At 39.6% G+C, this 16220-nt stretch overlaps 1 protein-coding gene across 7 annotated transcripts in view; it reads left to right on the top strand.

The window, feature by feature from the left end:
* Window positions 1–16220, top strand: part of AAK1 (AP2 associated kinase 1) — a 184253-nt gene that overhangs the window by 164068 nt on the left and 3965 nt on the right. For 2 of the 7 annotated variants that reach the window (XM_032178660.2, XM_032178662.2), the window contains exons 18-22: window positions 2788–2889; window positions 4637–4738; window positions 6417–6527; window positions 8474–8584; window positions 9502–11224. The exons of 1 other annotated variant lie outside the window; for it this stretch is intronic. In XM_032178660.2, coding sequence (XP_032034551.1) covers window positions 2788–2889; window positions 4637–4738; window positions 6417–6527; window positions 8474–8584; window positions 9502–9596 — 521 coding nt within the window. In that variant the 3' untranslated portion in view covers window positions 9597–11224. Of the gene's footprint in view, window positions 1–2787; window positions 2890–4636; window positions 4739–6416; window positions 6528–8473; window positions 8585–9501; window positions 11225–16220 lie in introns of those variants that run through there. 4 more of the 7 variants (XM_058429161.1, XM_058429162.1, XM_058429163.1 and 1 more) reach the window with 3 other exon arrangements.

Genomic DNA, 16220 nt, shown 5'->3' on the forward strand with positions numbered 1-16220 from the left:
GCAGGACATCTCAGGGGAAACCAAGAACTGGGATACAAAGGTTCATAAGACCCTTCCCTACCTTCAGTCATGCTTAAGGGCTGCAAGAAAATTGAGTGCAGGATGCTCCAGAAGATTCCTGATGTGGCAGGAAGGTGGGGAAAGGCTTAGAGGAGACGGTATTGAGTGACAAGTACAAAAAAGTAGGGGGAGGCATCTCCATTTTACAGATGAGGAGATAATGTCAGAAGGTCAAGGAACTGTGCCAGAGTCACAACATGTCACCAGAGAGGCTAGAATTCAGAATCTGAAAGAATGCTAGCCTGAGGTTTTGCACCAAGATAAACTGCTGCATGAAAGACAAGCAAGTAATTTTGGGTCTTTACTTTTTATCTATTGCTTTTCAAGATTGCAAATATATGAGTGCTAACTTAAAAGAAGCAAGTAATTTCATTTTTTTAAGTGACAGTTTTTTGAGGAGAGAGGAATGAAGCAAAAACTAGTGTTTGGAACAATGCAAAGTTAGACTTTTTAGGAAAACCATCTTATTTTTACCAGTGTGCTGAAAATTATTAGAGATATTTTTAACATCTTATAATGTCATATACAGTGTAAGGTTAATGCTAATATAATTACACTTGTATACTTGGTTACTGCCCTGTGAGGGTTTTTTTCCTGCAACTGAAAAGCTTCCTTTTTTCTTCCTTCCCTTTTTAATGTTTTTATTTATTTATTATTTTATTTTATTTTTTTGAGACTCACTCTGTCACCCAGGCTGGAGTGCAATGGCACGATCTTGGCTCAGTGCAGCCTCCACCTCCTGAGTACAAGCAATTATCTTGCCTCAGCCTCCTGAGTAGCTGGGACTTCAGGCACGTGCCACCACACCTGGCTAATTTTTGTATTTTTAGTAGAGGCGGGGTTTCGCCATGTTGGTCAGGCTGGGACTATAGGCATGCACTACCACACCTGGCTAATTTTTGTGTTTTAAGTAGAGATGTGGATTTCCCTGTGTTGGCCAGGCTGGTCTCGAACTCCTGTCCTCAGGTGATCCGCCCACCTCGGCCTCCCAAAGTGCTGGGATTACAGGCGTGAGCCACTGCACCCAGCTATCCTCCCTTTTTTTAATATAAATGAGGTATAAATGAGATATGTAGCTTATTGTCATTTAATTCAAAGTTATCTACATTCCATGGACTCCAGAGATGGTGAATTGGCTTTACATATAAGTCTTTTTCTGCAATGTGTTAATTATACTGAAGAAAATTGTCTTGCCAAGACTCTGAAATCCATTCTTTTGTTTGACCTGTGTAGTTACAGATCACCTAAATTGAAGATCACCTAAAATTTGGTTCCTGTTTTTCCATGAATATCAATTTATTTCTTGCTTAGCTCAATTCCCAAATGGCCTAGAAGAATACAGATTTATTACAACGTTATATACACGTTCTTGGACTTTAAGTCACTTCTTTTTCTCAAGCAAACATTTTAATTTTAGTTATCTTAATGACATTTCCATGGTTTAAAAGAACGTTGTTGACGTGTCTTTAATTGGGCAAGTTACAGAATTTATGTGATCTGAGTCTCCTCTTAACAGGAAATATGAGCTCTAAATTCCCTTCTTCCTATAAGATTCTATGATTCATTATTTTATTTCAAGTTAATGCTTTACCTTTAATAGCTTAAAGGTAAATAGAGGGTTCTTGATGGATCGGGCTAAAAGAATCGTTTTGGAAGGAATCCTAATGTGTACACGTTGTCAAAAATTAAGTTACTAGGTGTGACAAGTCTGGTGGCTCTGGCGTCCTTTTATTTCTTGGCCAGAAGACTCAAGAGTAATCCATTTTCAGGCTTAAGTGAATTTTGTGATATTTGACCATAGAATAATATGACTGCCAACATGTCACAGGTGCGTAGTTGGCAGACAATAAATGATTGTTGAAGTCAACTTAGGTGTGGTTGAATTGATTATCTTGGTGAGTTATAAACTGTTTCTAAATAAAGTTCCCCCCAACCCCTGAAAAAAGAGAGAGATTCAAAACTAAGCCCAGGAAGGAAAATGAACATACAAAGATTTATATGCAGATGTTTATGGCAGCTTTATTTTTACCAGCTTAAAAACTGGAAACAACCAAATGTTCAGTTGGTGAATGGATCAACAAAGTGTGGTACAGCCATACAATGGAACAGGACTCAGCAGAAAAACAGAGCAAACTATTGATACTTGCGACCACACGGATGACTTTCATCTCAAAGAGATTACACCGAAGGAAGGAAACCACACACAAAAGACTATATACTCTGTGGTTCCACTTATAGGAAATTCTGGAAAAGGCAAAGCTGTAGGGACAGAAAGCAGATCTATTGTTACCAGGGTCTGTGGTGAGAGGAAGGCACTGACTGTAAAGGTGTATGAAGGAATTTTCTCAGGTTTTGGAAATGTTCTGTATCATTTCAGTGGTAATGATGTGAAAGTATACATTTGTCCAAACTAACCACATTGTACACTGAAAATGGGCAACTTTTATTATATGCAAATTACACCTCAAATAAAAACAAGGAGACACACCCAGGGCAGCATCTTGAATGCCTTACAAAGTGACTACTTCACTTGAGGAAGTAATCATTTTTAAACTTCCAATTTTGAAAGCCTGTTGTTAACAAGATATTAATAGCATTCATTTTTATGGTGAATCTGTACCAAATATTGACCCCTAAAATGTGTTTGCATAAAGAATAGTGAATGATCCGCTGGCTTTAATATCTCACTGCGTTTTTGCTTTCTTTTTGTCTCTCTGCCCAACGTAGAAAAACTAATTGAGGGACTCAAATCTCCTGACACTTCTCTTCTGCTCCCTGACCTCTTGCCTATGACAGATCCTTTTGGTAGCACTTCCGATGCTGTAATTGGTAAAGTCATCATCTCTGTTTGTTTCTTCAGTCATGCATGATATGTGTGCCTGTTTCAAGAATGACAAGTACCTCGTTAACCAATCCTTGGGGAATAGCCCTGCCACCCCAGAAGCCAAGGCTATTTAATCTCACTTGTATCACTCCAAATGTGTTTTCCTTGCTTTTGGGGGATACAACGTCTATTTTTTGCCTTTCTTGATATCTTGAAATTTCTAGAGTGGATCTCTTATGAATGAGGAGGAATGTGGAGTTTCGCATTTAGTTAGAAAAACTTTAAAAAGTTGGTTTCTAACTAGACTTTACCTTTACTGAACTTAATGAAATTTAGCAGATTCTTCTTCTTCTTTTTTTTTGAGACAGAGTTTCGCTCTTGCTGCCCAGGCTGGAGTGCAATGGCGAGATCTTGGCTCACCGCAGCCTCCATCTCCCGGGTTCAAGCAATTCTCCTGCCTCAGCCTCCCGAGTAGCTGGGATTACAGGCATGCACCACCATGCCTGGCTAATTTTTATATTTTTAGTAGAGATAGGGTTTCTCCATGTTGGTCAGGCTGGTCTCGAACTCCCAACCTCAGGTGATCCACCTGCCTTGGCCTCCCAAAGTGCTGGGATTACAGGGGTAAGCCACCATGCCCAGCCCAGATTCTTCTTTAGAAGGCCCATGTACATCCAGCTGCAGTGGGACGAGCCTGGGAAACACAGGAAGACCCCATCTCTACAAAAAAAAGTGTTGTTAATTAGCCAGGTGTGGGGGTGCACACCGGTGCTACCAGCTCTTTGGGAGGCTGAGACGGAAGATCGCTTTGAGCCAGGGGGTTTGAGAATGCAGGGAGCCCTGATCATGCCACTGCCCTCCAGCTTAGGTGACAGAGACCCATCTTAAACAAAATTAAAAAATTTAAAAAGGCCCATGTATATACCAAGTATCAGTAACTGAGAAAACATTTTGCCCACTGGTTAAGCCCCATAAATAGAATCCAGGGCAGTGGCTTGGTCTGCTTCCTCTCTCACATTTTCCTGTGTTCCAACAGCAAGGCAGGCAAGATTTGCAGAATGTCCAAGGCCCCTGTACTCCAGGAGGGTCCAATCATGAGGCACCTAATAATGCCTTTGGGCAGAAAGTCCTAGAACTCAGAAGTGCCATGACCTTACATAGGGGTAGGCCTGCAGCTGAGGGGTGTCACGTGGTGCAAAAGGCCTCCCAGCTACATCCTGGGATGGGGTTTGAGATGGATTAATGGCCTTTGCATGGGACAGAGGATGTTTGCCCCCAGGTTTATCCCTTAATAAAAGCGAAATTACCAGAAAAAATTAAGGTGCCTTTCAGCCCATCTCTTCTGACATGGAAGAGGTTTGCTGAGCGGCTTATGTTCTGAATTTGTTTATGAGAACTGATCATTAGTGAGACTGGCCACAGTGTTTAACCTTGCACACGCATGCTCAGTGAAGCCTAGACATTCAGAGCAGCAGAAATAAAGTAACTTATTGTTCTTTCCACCTTGCCTGAGACTGGCATTTTAGAGACCTGTTAAAAGAAAGTCTTCACATGGCTGGGTGCAGTGGCTCATGCTTGTAACCACAGGACTTTGGGAGGCCAAGGTGGAATAGATCGCTTGAGCTCAGGAGCGAGACACCATCTCAAAAAATGAGAATTAAAAAAAAGAAGAAAGCTTCACAGAATTTCCTAAAGAAACTTCTGACTCCCTTTCCCTTACCCTTTCCTCTTCTTAATGCTCTGTTATGAAAGAAAAAGCTGATGTTGCTGTTGAGAGTCTCATACCAGGACTGGAGCCCCCAGTTCCCCAGCGCCTCCCATCTCAGACGGAATCTGCGACCTCGAATCGCACAGGTCAGTCAGGTGTCTCTGCAGCTGCAGGGACTGGTCGGTGTGGTGAACCTGTGAGCCAGTCTTTTCACCTGGCTCAGTCAATCCTGGGCTTATTTTGAAGCCCAGGTAGTTCCTCCTGAAATGGACACCCTGAATTGTCACAGCCCCAGCTTCTAGATGTTGAGGGATATATTTCCTTGCTAAAGAACTGAGTACTTTTTGGAGCCATGTTCTCTGTGGGGTGATCTCTGGGCTTTCTCTGGTTACAGTATTTCTTTATTCAAGATTCTTTTCACTGGTGGCGGGATCCCTCTATGTCCTTAATTAAAGAACTCCACCGAGCTGTAAGGATACCCTTAACCCTCCAGATTGCTGTGCATCTTTCCAGTTTACCAATGCCAGTGATGTCCATGCAGCTCATCTTCTATATATTGATGTTCTGTTCCCAGCACAGTGCTTTAATCTTGTATAGGTAATTTGCTGTAAAATTGTAGGCAAAGTTGAAGTCTTCCCGAGATCTAGTATTGCTTGTACCCTAATTTCAAAATTCAGTCTTAATAGAATTTCTTAACTGCCCACAAGTACAGATTTGGTAACCTTCTTTTTTTTTTTTTTGTCCATAATTCCCTTGATAAAAGTATCTGGTTTTCAAACTTGGATAGAAACAATTAGAAGCCTAGGAAATGTGAGGATAAATTCATGCAGGTGAAAAAAAAATTACCTCCAAAGACAATATGATTTATTTTCCTTATCCTCATTTGAATGTTTTCTCCTAGAAAACTTTCTCAGAAAACAATTCCTGTGTTAAAATGCTTAAACTCAGGCCGGGCGCCATGGCTCACACCTGTAATCCCAGCACTTTGGGAGACCGAAGTGGGCGGATCACCTGAGGTCGGGAGTTTGAGACCAGCCTGACCAACATGGAGAAACCCCGTCTCCACTAAAAATACAAAATTAGCCGGGTGTGGTGGCGCATGCCTGTAATCCCAGCTACTTGAGAGGCTGAGGCAGGAGAATCGCTTGAACCCAGAAGGCAGAGGTTGTGGTGAGCCAAGGTCACCCCACTGCACTCCAGCCTGGGAGCTGGAGCGAGACTCCATCTCAAAAAGAAACTTAAACTCTGAGTTTTTGTCTTGGTTTTCTGAAATCAAAATCATGTTCAAAGGGCCAATTTCAATGTAAAGAATCCTAGCTAGAGGCATTGTGGGTGGGAACCTGGTTGAGTTCTAGAAGGTACTGTTTAATCTTGTCACATTCTGCTAATAATAAGCCAGAGGCAACCCTCTCCTAATCAGTTTGGATACTTTGTCCTATAATAACTTCATTCTATGAGTGTTTAGGGAAAGTTTAAGTGAAACTCTAATTGTAAAGTTTTTTCTCCCAAATGGCATTCACTAAGAACTGAGGTGCTAAAGTTAGCTCAGCATCCAAATCACAGACCTGTTTAACCAGCAACCTCTGAGCAAAAAATTATCCTCTATTTCTATATTAATGTTAAGAGGAATCTAGAAAGACATGTTTCTATAGATGAAAATCCAGAAGGCTCCACACATTTCTTTTGTTTTTCATTCTACCACTTTGGCTTGTATGTGTAACGTGTAAATGCGGTAACTTAAAAGCTAAGATCTAATCTCATGATATTGTTGTGTGTGCCGCTTAATGCCATCACTGACCTGGGATGCTGTTAATCTGGACTCAGATTCTCTCACCGGGGAAGATTCCCTGCTTGATTGCTCTCTGCTCTCTAACCCTACTACTGACCTTCTGGAAGAGTTTGCCCCCACAGCAATCTCTGCTACAGTCCATAAAGGTAAATGCTTTCTTCTTCTCAGGCCCACGTGTGTCCCTAGAGGGGAAAGAACTAAACAACTTTTGAAAGTTTTTCTTATCAAAAGTCTTTACTTTTTAAAACTACCTCCTTACATGGAAAACTTGAGTATCTCCTAGATACTGTGTTATAATACCTCTCAGTGAGAATATTTGCTACGACTTAGACGACAGGCCAGTTGTGGTAGCTCAGGCCTGCAATCCCAGCACTTTGGGAGGCTGAGGCGGGAGGATCACTTGAGCCTAGGAATTTGAGACCAGCCTGGACAACATACGGAGTCTCAGTCTCTACAAAAAATTTTTTTAATTAGCCAGCCATGGCAGCATGCACCGGTGGTACCAGCTTCTCAGGAGACTGAGGCGGGATGATTGCTTCAGGCCCAGAGGGCAAAGCTGCAGTGAGCCATGATCGCACCACTGCACTCCAGCCTGGGCAGCAGAGCAAGACTCTGTCTTAAAAAGAAAAATAGCAGACAGGTACTAAAAATAAATAAAATTAAATCTAAAAAAAGACCTAGACAATAGATTGGTGAATGTATTTCTTTCTGGCAAGAACATAGAATGCAGATATTGCATGTTACCTTTAAGAGCTAGATATCTTTGCAGTTAATTCAAGTAGATGGTTGAAGTGACTATGTACTGTCTGCCTATAATGATCATATGATGCTTGTTGGCCTTAGAATGTAAAATGGTTTTATCATATCTGATTCAAAGTTATTGCATAGTGATGACTGCAGTAAAGAAATAAGCATCTTTCCTCAAAAGTCAGTCCTGCAAGGTTGAACTTGTAGAAGTTTTGAATTTTAGTTCACCTTCAAGTCATGATTGGTTACTGGATTTCTCTTTCTAATCTACTATTTTCATTTTTTAGTCTTGGGTTAATAGTGGTCTGAAATCCTGCTGGACAGAGGTAGCTTGAATCAGATTCTATTCAATGAGCAGTTTGTGACAGTGTCAGGCTCAATGCCTGGCTTACTTTGTTACTGAACTTTCTGTGATTGGGTAGTGAAAGTAGTCTTCTGGAAAGAGAAAATGCATAGAAAAGAAAGAGCTTAAGTCCCTTCAGTAGAAAATTCAAGAAGGAAGACTCCCCAGAATGACTAAAAATAATCACCCCTGTGGTTTGCAATGGTAGTAGCTGAGTTTTTGTTTTTACCCCTGATGACATTAAAATGATTATGTTTTTACAGATTATGTAGAGGGAAGTTACCTATTTAGACAGTGATGTCTGGCAGGAGTGTGTCAGCAACAATGTAGAATTACAGAGAGGCATCATTTGCAAAATAAGTGCTCAGCCAGCACTTGCTTGCTGTTAGGATAGCTTTAATTAGAATGGAGAAGACTATTCTAACAAACTTCTACTTGAGGCCTCAGTGCATGTGATCTTGTGCCTCAACGTTCCCTGAGGCTTCTGAGTTGTTTCAATGTCTTTTTTTCCCAGTCGCAGTGCAGTGAGTCCTTCCGGCAGTATTTTGTTTGCCTTGTATACAGTGGTTACTTCTTAAAGAGCCACCAATTCTCTTCCTCCTCCCCTGCCCCGCCCCCCGGCCCGGTTTTGAGTTTTTCAAATATTGTTCGGCCTCTGTTCCCTCAGTGAAGACAAGTGACTTATTCCTATGCCTTTGTGGATTAGTGACATTGAAGAGATACCTCACAATAATTACAATTAATGTCTTATAAATAATATAATTCTTCCAAGAACCCTTTTCCCTCATTTATAAAAGTCTTAACATGCCCAACTCTAAAGCATTTTTTTCTATATCTCTGTATTTTCCAGTTTTGCTATTTTTATTTCAACTCAGATAAGTCCTTTCACCTTTGAAAATAACAGGGCTGTACAGTTGAGATCTTTGTGCCTCTCTCACATTCTCTCATTTGCTAATCTCTGCCTCTGTTGTTTCTGCTTGTGTACTTGCGTTCTGTATTAAGCTGCAGAAGATAGTAATCTCATCTCAGGTTTTGATGTCCCTGAGGGCTCGGACAAGGTGGCTGAAGATGAGTTTGACCCTATTCCTGTATTGATAACCAAAAACCCACAAGGTAAGAAAAAGGATGGGGAAAAGAGAAGAGCTTGGCCTCAGTTCTCTTCAAAATAGTCATGCACCTAATCTGCAAGGGGCAAGAAAAGCATCAACATTTAATGAAGGACATTGGGGGTAATGAGAATCATTGTAGGCTGGACCAATAGAGATAGATAGAGATAGGTATCTTTAAAGTTTGACCATGGTGTTTATTTGGAGAGAAGTATTTAACAGTTGGCCAAAAGTTAGTTTTTACCATGAAGCCAAAAGCAAAATGATCTTCAGTCAGTGGAAACCTGAAGGTATATATCAAAAGCACATCACATTTTTTATCGTGATTAGAATAATCCGTAATAAATATTTTTTCCAAAGAGATTAACAGCTGTGTTTTGGTATCATTCACATCTTTTTGACATGAATGGAGCATCCTTTTTCAACTTTGATGGATGAAAATCATTTGAACATGCCATAAAACACTAAATTGCCATAGGACCATCTATTTATTTTTAAAAGCATATTCTTATTGCAGTGTCTTAATAACTAGTTTCTCCCCAAAGCAAAAATTATTGATTTTTACTTTATCAAAGGGAGATGGCTTGATATTATCAGGAAGTTGGTGTATAGCCAGCAATTCTCAACCAAAAAAACTATTGATTTGAAAATAGTGCCCTCTTTGCAAGATGTCCTGCCTATACTGTGGTGTGCGCACAGAATGCCTGAGCTTTTGGTGGGAGGTGGTGGACAGCTAACTTATATGTTTCAAAATTAACATGTAAGGGTTTGCAAATGTAAAATATTGCTTCTCTAGGGTTTGGTTTTTTTGGTTTTTTTTTGTTTTGGTTTTGATTTTGTTTGGTTTTTCTTCTTTGCTTGCTCTGCACATCTAAACCTTAACCCTCTATGTTTTGTACTGAATTCCTATCTCTCCACTTCCAGGTGGGCACTCTAGAAACAGCAGTGGGAGCTCTGAGTCCAGTCTTCCCAACCTAGCCAGGTCTTTACTGCTGGTGGATCAGCTCATAGACCTGTAGCCGTGACCCAGTAGCAGATGCAGTTCTGTAACCTTCATACCGTAAAATACGTTTTCATTACAGAGTTATGAAAAAAATGATTTTTTTTTTAAAAAATCTGCAAATAAGGGGCCCTCCAGCCCTTTTCTCCTACCCCTTGCCTTCTCCTGTAGAAATGATAAGGAAAGAAAATCACTCGGCCCTCCAGATATTCCTTGGCCAGTTCCTCCTTGTTAGTTTGCTGTGTGTTCTCATTACCCTTCTTCAATAGCATTATCTTAAATCAAGCGCTAGATGCCATGAGCTTCACCTCTGCTGGAATCAACTCCACCAAAAGCTTAACTGTAACTGAAACTAGTGAATTGACACTTTTGTCTCGTTCTTGCTAGGAATGGCCTCCCAGATCAATTCTCCCAACCCCTGTCTCCTTTCGCCAGATGCTGATGAATGTATTTCCCTGTTTTTGCTTTTTATCCTGATGCATTTTCATGAGGACATGGCTACTTCCGTTGGTCTTAACTCTAGGCAGTAGCCTGGAGATGGGTGTGTGGTTTAAGAAAGGGTAAAACTTACTGACTGGTAGTAGATATTTGAGAAGAGAAATTGAGCCCAGCTCTAGCCAACCAACTTTGACCTTGTTTGATCATAGACTTAGCCAAGGGATTTTACACCCCATGCAACCTACCCAGCATTCGTCCAGCTTTCTGGCTTCCATTGAACCGTGCTTTCTCAGATCTGGAGACGTGACTGCAAGTATTTGAGATCCTTGGATAAAATGTGTACGTTATATAAATCCCAAGTATTGCCATTCCTTTTCATGTTAACTGTTCCAAGTGGGATCTCAGAATTAGACCAAAACAAGACAGTGGTGGTAATATGATACCTTTTATTAGAAGACTTTTCACTGGGGCGGGGGTGGGGGGAGGATAGGGAGGGGAAGGAATTGTAGCAGAAACAGATGTATTTTTCTTGTGATTTTTATTTTGAATCAAATATTGTAAATTGTGTATAAATGAAGATGCTGAATAGTTCTGTTTCCACTTGGCATTTCAAGTCTGATATCAGATGTCTGTACAGGGTTTTGATCTCTTTCCCTTGTATAACTACACAACAATCCTACAGTGTAACATATGGAATCATTTTGAATAGACTTGTGTGTTGCTATAAGCTTTCAGCAGGTCCTCTGTCTCTAGAATAAGCATGTCGTTTATTTTCAGATAATCAGAAATAAGTGTGCTGACAAGCTGGACACAATCTGGGTATGCCCAGCTTACCTTTCTTTCTGATGTTTAAATTGAAGGCTGCAGCCAATGGAATATGTTCAGTTGGTTTTCCTTGGCTTCCTAGATTAAAAAAGAATAATAAAACAAAGCATAGTTCTTTATTAACTTTAGGATATTGTTCATAAAATAAATAAAGGCCCCTGCACTAACATGACAACATGCCTCATGGTCACCCTCTGTATATGTACTTACTCATTAAAGTGTATTTTATTTCTTTATGTGGAAAGCACTTTTATAAAGCCACCCTTTTGAAAAGAAGTGGGCACAGAGAACCCCACTCTTGTTCTTTTCCTCTAGTGCCATTGTCCATCATCAAAAGGGAAACTCTTAGTTAATCAGATCTGTATAAATAAAATTCCAAGTCCATTTGCTTGTTTTGCTATCTAGTACTTTTGTTTCTTCTTCCTCACATTTGCACTTTACGGGGGAAAAAAGTTTAACAGCAACAACAGCCTGCATTCTGGAGGGCAAGGTTTGACCCTAGGAATGTGCGAGCAGCCTTTGAAAGGCATTGGAGGAAAAGTCTGAATCTTCCAGCCTTCCTTCTGTCTTTCAATACTTCCTGTGCTGGCTGAAACAAGATGAGCTAGGTAAAGGCCTCTAGTTGAATAACAGACCATTTCCAAAACTGAGAGAGGCACAAGCTTCCTGCCGAGGATTAAAAAGCAAAAGATATCCACAAAGGGCTCTCTGTGGTTGGATGGCAGTGAGAATAGGACTTGGTTTACCCCTTTATGGACAGGAAAATTGCTGCAGGTCAGAATTGTATTCTCTTTCCTGGACATAGAAAGAATGTATAAATTAATGAAGGAAATGTTTATTTTTAAATAAGAATAATGTTTGAGTTCTATGTTTTCATATTTGATTTTTTTCATATATACATGTTAGAAATATAATGAAATATCTAGTTTCTCAATTTAATTGAAACTATGAAGAGTACAGTTTAGAAATTAGGTATCTCTAAATTGTTCTTTTCATGCATTACCCATGATTACATTGAGATATATTATCTAGTCATTTGGCTCAGTAAAGCTTAACGGAGGCAGTTAATGAAAATGAGCAGACTAGAAGCCAGAGACGGTAGTAGAAGCCTGAGGGAGATAATGACAAGAAATTGTCTTGGGCTTATTTAGAGTGAGGCCTCCTCAAAGGGGAGAACTATTTTTCTGTTAAGGAACACATATGAGTGCTTTGGTAAACAGAGCCTTCCTTGGTTTAGGGCGTCATCCCTGAGCTAAAAGAGTTTATTTGAGTTGAGCATAGTGTCCTGGTACGTGTGGAATCATAGCCTGAGCTACAAAGGGACCTTGAGACCATCCTCTAGTCCACCATCCTCTTCATTTTACAGGTGTGGGACCTGAGCTGGATTGAACAGGGTCGGGGGAGAAGAGGCCTGGGCAGGACAGGCCACCTGGGATCTCATCCTGGCCCTTGCCAGCCACTGGCTGAGTGACCTTCAGCAGGCACTTCACCTCTCAGAGCTGCTGTTCCTTAGAGTTATACAATGGGTTTGGACTAGATGGTCTTTAAGATTATAGAAGTATAGGGCCCTAAGTATATATTATTATGTTTAGAAGGGCTATGAAGGATTTATATAATCCTGATGTTCTTCAGTTATCTTCTGTAATTCCTGCTATTATGGTAGCAGTGTTTACATTTTAAAGAATTATAATGGGCTTTTACTAACTTGCTCTTTCTTGATTATCTAAATAGAAGCCTAAATCATAATCTTAGAGATTTTCCTTTTTAAGTATTACAGAAACACATGCATGGACACACACCTACCTATTCTAATAAAATGGTGTCAGAAGATTTCTTTTTAAATGTATAATCAGGAATCTACCAGTTTAAAATGGGCAAATACTATAAGCATATGTTTCTGATTTGCTTTTATTCCAGCTATGTAAGAGGAGTAACTATAGCAGAAAACATCACAAATTGATTTTTCCCTTTACAACATTCAAATGAGTCCCAATGTTTTCAAAAATACATACCTCAGAGGAGATAAGGCTTAAGTGGACACTTCTAAGTGTGATTATAATTATTATAATTAATGATTTCTTTAGCAGACATATCAGAATTTTGACATCTAATTAAGTGTTGTTCCCTTCAATGTCATCTAGTTTTACTTAAGAAGTTAATACTTATTCTAATGATGCTGCCATCCTTAAAGTTATTTTTGAAACTCCTCTCCTTAGAAATAATATCAAGGAAGGTAATAAGGTATAAGAAAATCAGTTATATTATTTAATTAGTATCACTTTGAGAAAGCATCTGGAAGTATATTCTTTCTTTATCTACTTTTTCTACTACTCTTGGTTCTGAGTAACATTTAGCCATTTCCAGAAAGCAAATTCAACCCTGTAAGATGAAGAGTGGTTACTGTTGAAGACAGTAAAAAGAATAATCCACAAAAAATTCTCAGAGAGGACCTTATAATAGAAAGTGAACATGATTAAGACTTAATTTCCTTAATTTTCTGAATAAGGAAACTTCTGTGATTCCCTAGTCTTTAGAATGGTTTAAAAAATTGAAAGATATGTGTATTAAAACGCCTCTGAAAGTTGTTGTCACTTTGTTCGGTGTTACTTGATATTGGACTTCGCTCTTCCTGAATTAGAATTACAGAACTTGGATTGCTAATACTTGTGGAAAAACAAACCCAAGAAACGAACCTACTTTTCTCAAGATGTAATATTTGTTTTGTTATTAATACTTCTGTTTGTTTTGATTAGTTATTTCCTACTCTCCTGACAGATAATTGATCAACCAATATAACCTTCCCCAGGTTAGAAACAGTTCTGCCTTCAGCAGTGCTATGGGAGTGAAGGGATCTTTGGGGCTGACAGCCTATGATGTGGAGGGATCTGCACTCAGCTAAATAAATACATGGTATAGATACCTTGGGCCAAAATAAAGTCTCTCTTGATAAGGTTTTTCTGTGATTTCCCAGAGTCCTTAACCTTCTCAGTCTATAAGATTATCAGGCTCCCATAGCCACTAACTTTGAGCTTTGGGATGAAAATGACAGGATTGCCCAGTATGCCGGGTTAAGCAAATTAGAGGCTGCCTGGCAGAACAGAAAAACTATCACATGAATATTTAGAATGGAATCTTTCCTGAAACACTCCAGATACTGCAAAGCTATCTTTATTCCTCTCTGAAGGCTATAATTTTATCAACACAAAGCCAGCCTTTTCTTTTTCCACATTAGTAATGTTTCTGAAGTTGGATGTGCTTAGATTTCTTAAATCAGAATGAGTCCCAGAAAATCTATAACAAGAAGACTCTTTTGCTTCTCCCAGATTTCCTTTCACTAATATGGGATAGGGAGGCTCCTGGGGTAATGCTAACCTATGCAAAGAAATTACCAAATGGTGGTAGTTGCTAGAATTAAAGACACTTACTTGGTTCACACTTGGATGTAGTGACCTGAATTTACTCTTTTCCTGTGAGTATTCTACTCTACCCTATTGCACTCTCCTTTGTCATGTGGATGTGTATTTATCATAGGTCTTTAACCTGTCCTTCCCAAGAAGACAAAGCATACAGTTGTACATGAAGATATCTTATGCAGTAAAAATGTGAAATTTGAACATTACTGCACAAGTATTGTATAAAAAAAAGTCTGTAAAGAACTTTCTTATGTAAACATACAGGGGAATAAAGACTTTTATCTGTTCAAATGGGAGCATGATGTTTAGAGATGTAAATAACTTAAAATAAGTTGCTCTTTTCCTGAGCTGAAAACCCACTTTTTTGCAGAAAGGATTTAACACAGTATTGAGTGACAATGAGTACCTGGGCACAAGAAAAGTATAGCTACACACTGAGGACATATTAATGAATCATGGCTACCTGAGAGAGTAAAACTCCTGTTTTAGTCTCAAGGAGAATAAGACGCCTGCCAGCCTACACTGGATATGACCAGACACAGGGCTGTAAAATGGAGCGCAGGTTTGCAGCTTCCCTCCTCTAACTTAATCCCTAATATACCCAGGCCAACTTAATTAACCATTTTGTGTTGGCAAGAATAATTTTATCCCCAGTGAGAAAGCTCACTGATTTAATTGCCTCATTGGCCTGAGAGGCACAGCTGGCCATTTTTGGCTTCCATTAGATCCCTCATTTCCCAGTCATGGTGGGAATATACCGGGGAAGCTATCCAATATATGGTGGAAAGCTACCCATGGAGGGAAGCTGCCCAATATATGGTGGAGCCAAATGCTTAATTTTATTATATGAGCTAGAAGGTCATGGTAATTATTAGTTTGATGTATGTCTCTTGATTTCCCTAGTTTGGTTCTAAGATTTTACGTTTCAGTTGCTGCTGCATTTCCAAGTTCTTGTGAAGGGATATCTTGCTTTCTATTTACTATATGTGAGAAGGCTTCTTCTCAATACTCCAAGTCTTCATTTTCTGTTTTTGGCAAGAATTATATCCTTGATACTCCCTGTAACTGTTATTTCAGTTTTTGGTATGAGGAAAAGTAAACTTCCGGTTGTGTGTGATGTATTTCATTAAGGAATATCCAGCCTGACATTTAAGTCTTCAGATTTTGATTTTGTAGGGAGCATTCTGATGACCCTCACTATGTCAATCTGATGGAGTTTCCAGGGGAAACCCATCCTAAATGATTCAGCACTTTGGGTTGCTTTGGAAGTGAATAGGGAGCTGGTGAGGATAGTTGCCAAGTTATCAGGTATTTTAGGAACTCCTCTTCCCTGAAGCATGTGAGTTCTTGCTGAAATCTACATAATTTGGAGCCTCAAAATAGACTAATATGGAGTTACCCATATTGAAAGTGTCAACGTGCCTAACCTGGCACACAGTCCTACATCAGAGCAAGAAAAAGAAGTGTGTTTTGACTTCTTGCTTAATTTTATGTATGAAACCAAAATAAAAAGAGGTATGACCCAGTTTGAGGGAATTATAACAAAACCCTACCTTAGGCTCCATGATAAGTAAGACCCTGTGCAGACTATGAAGCCAGGCCCTGGGCTTTAGCCCCTGAGATACAACAGGCAGTGTTTATCGAGCTCTGTGGCCACAGGGTATCTGCTATGTCGTGCCATTTGTTACCAAAGGAACTGGGCCAAGGCATGTGGTTAGGTTAGTATAAATCCTTCAATGCTAGTAGAGAGACTGCTTCAAACACGTTTTCTTGTTGACACAATGCTACCTTCATATAAAGGAACTGTTCACCCTGAAAACACATTTTCTCTATAAGAACACATTCACATACTCAAAAAAAGACTTTTATCTGCCAACAAGATTTAATGGTTACCTTCTGTTTCCAGTATATTTGGAATTTATCCTTCTCTTGACTACCTTGTTTCTGGTGCTACCACCACCAGAATT

The sequence above is a fragment of the Hylobates moloch genome, unplaced genomic scaffold (genome assembly GCF_009828535.3).
Source record: "Hylobates moloch isolate HMO894 unplaced genomic scaffold, HMol_V3 SCAFFOLD_15, whole genome shotgun sequence".
Classification (NCBI taxonomy): domain Eukaryota; kingdom Metazoa; phylum Chordata; class Mammalia; order Primates; family Hylobatidae; genus Hylobates; species Hylobates moloch.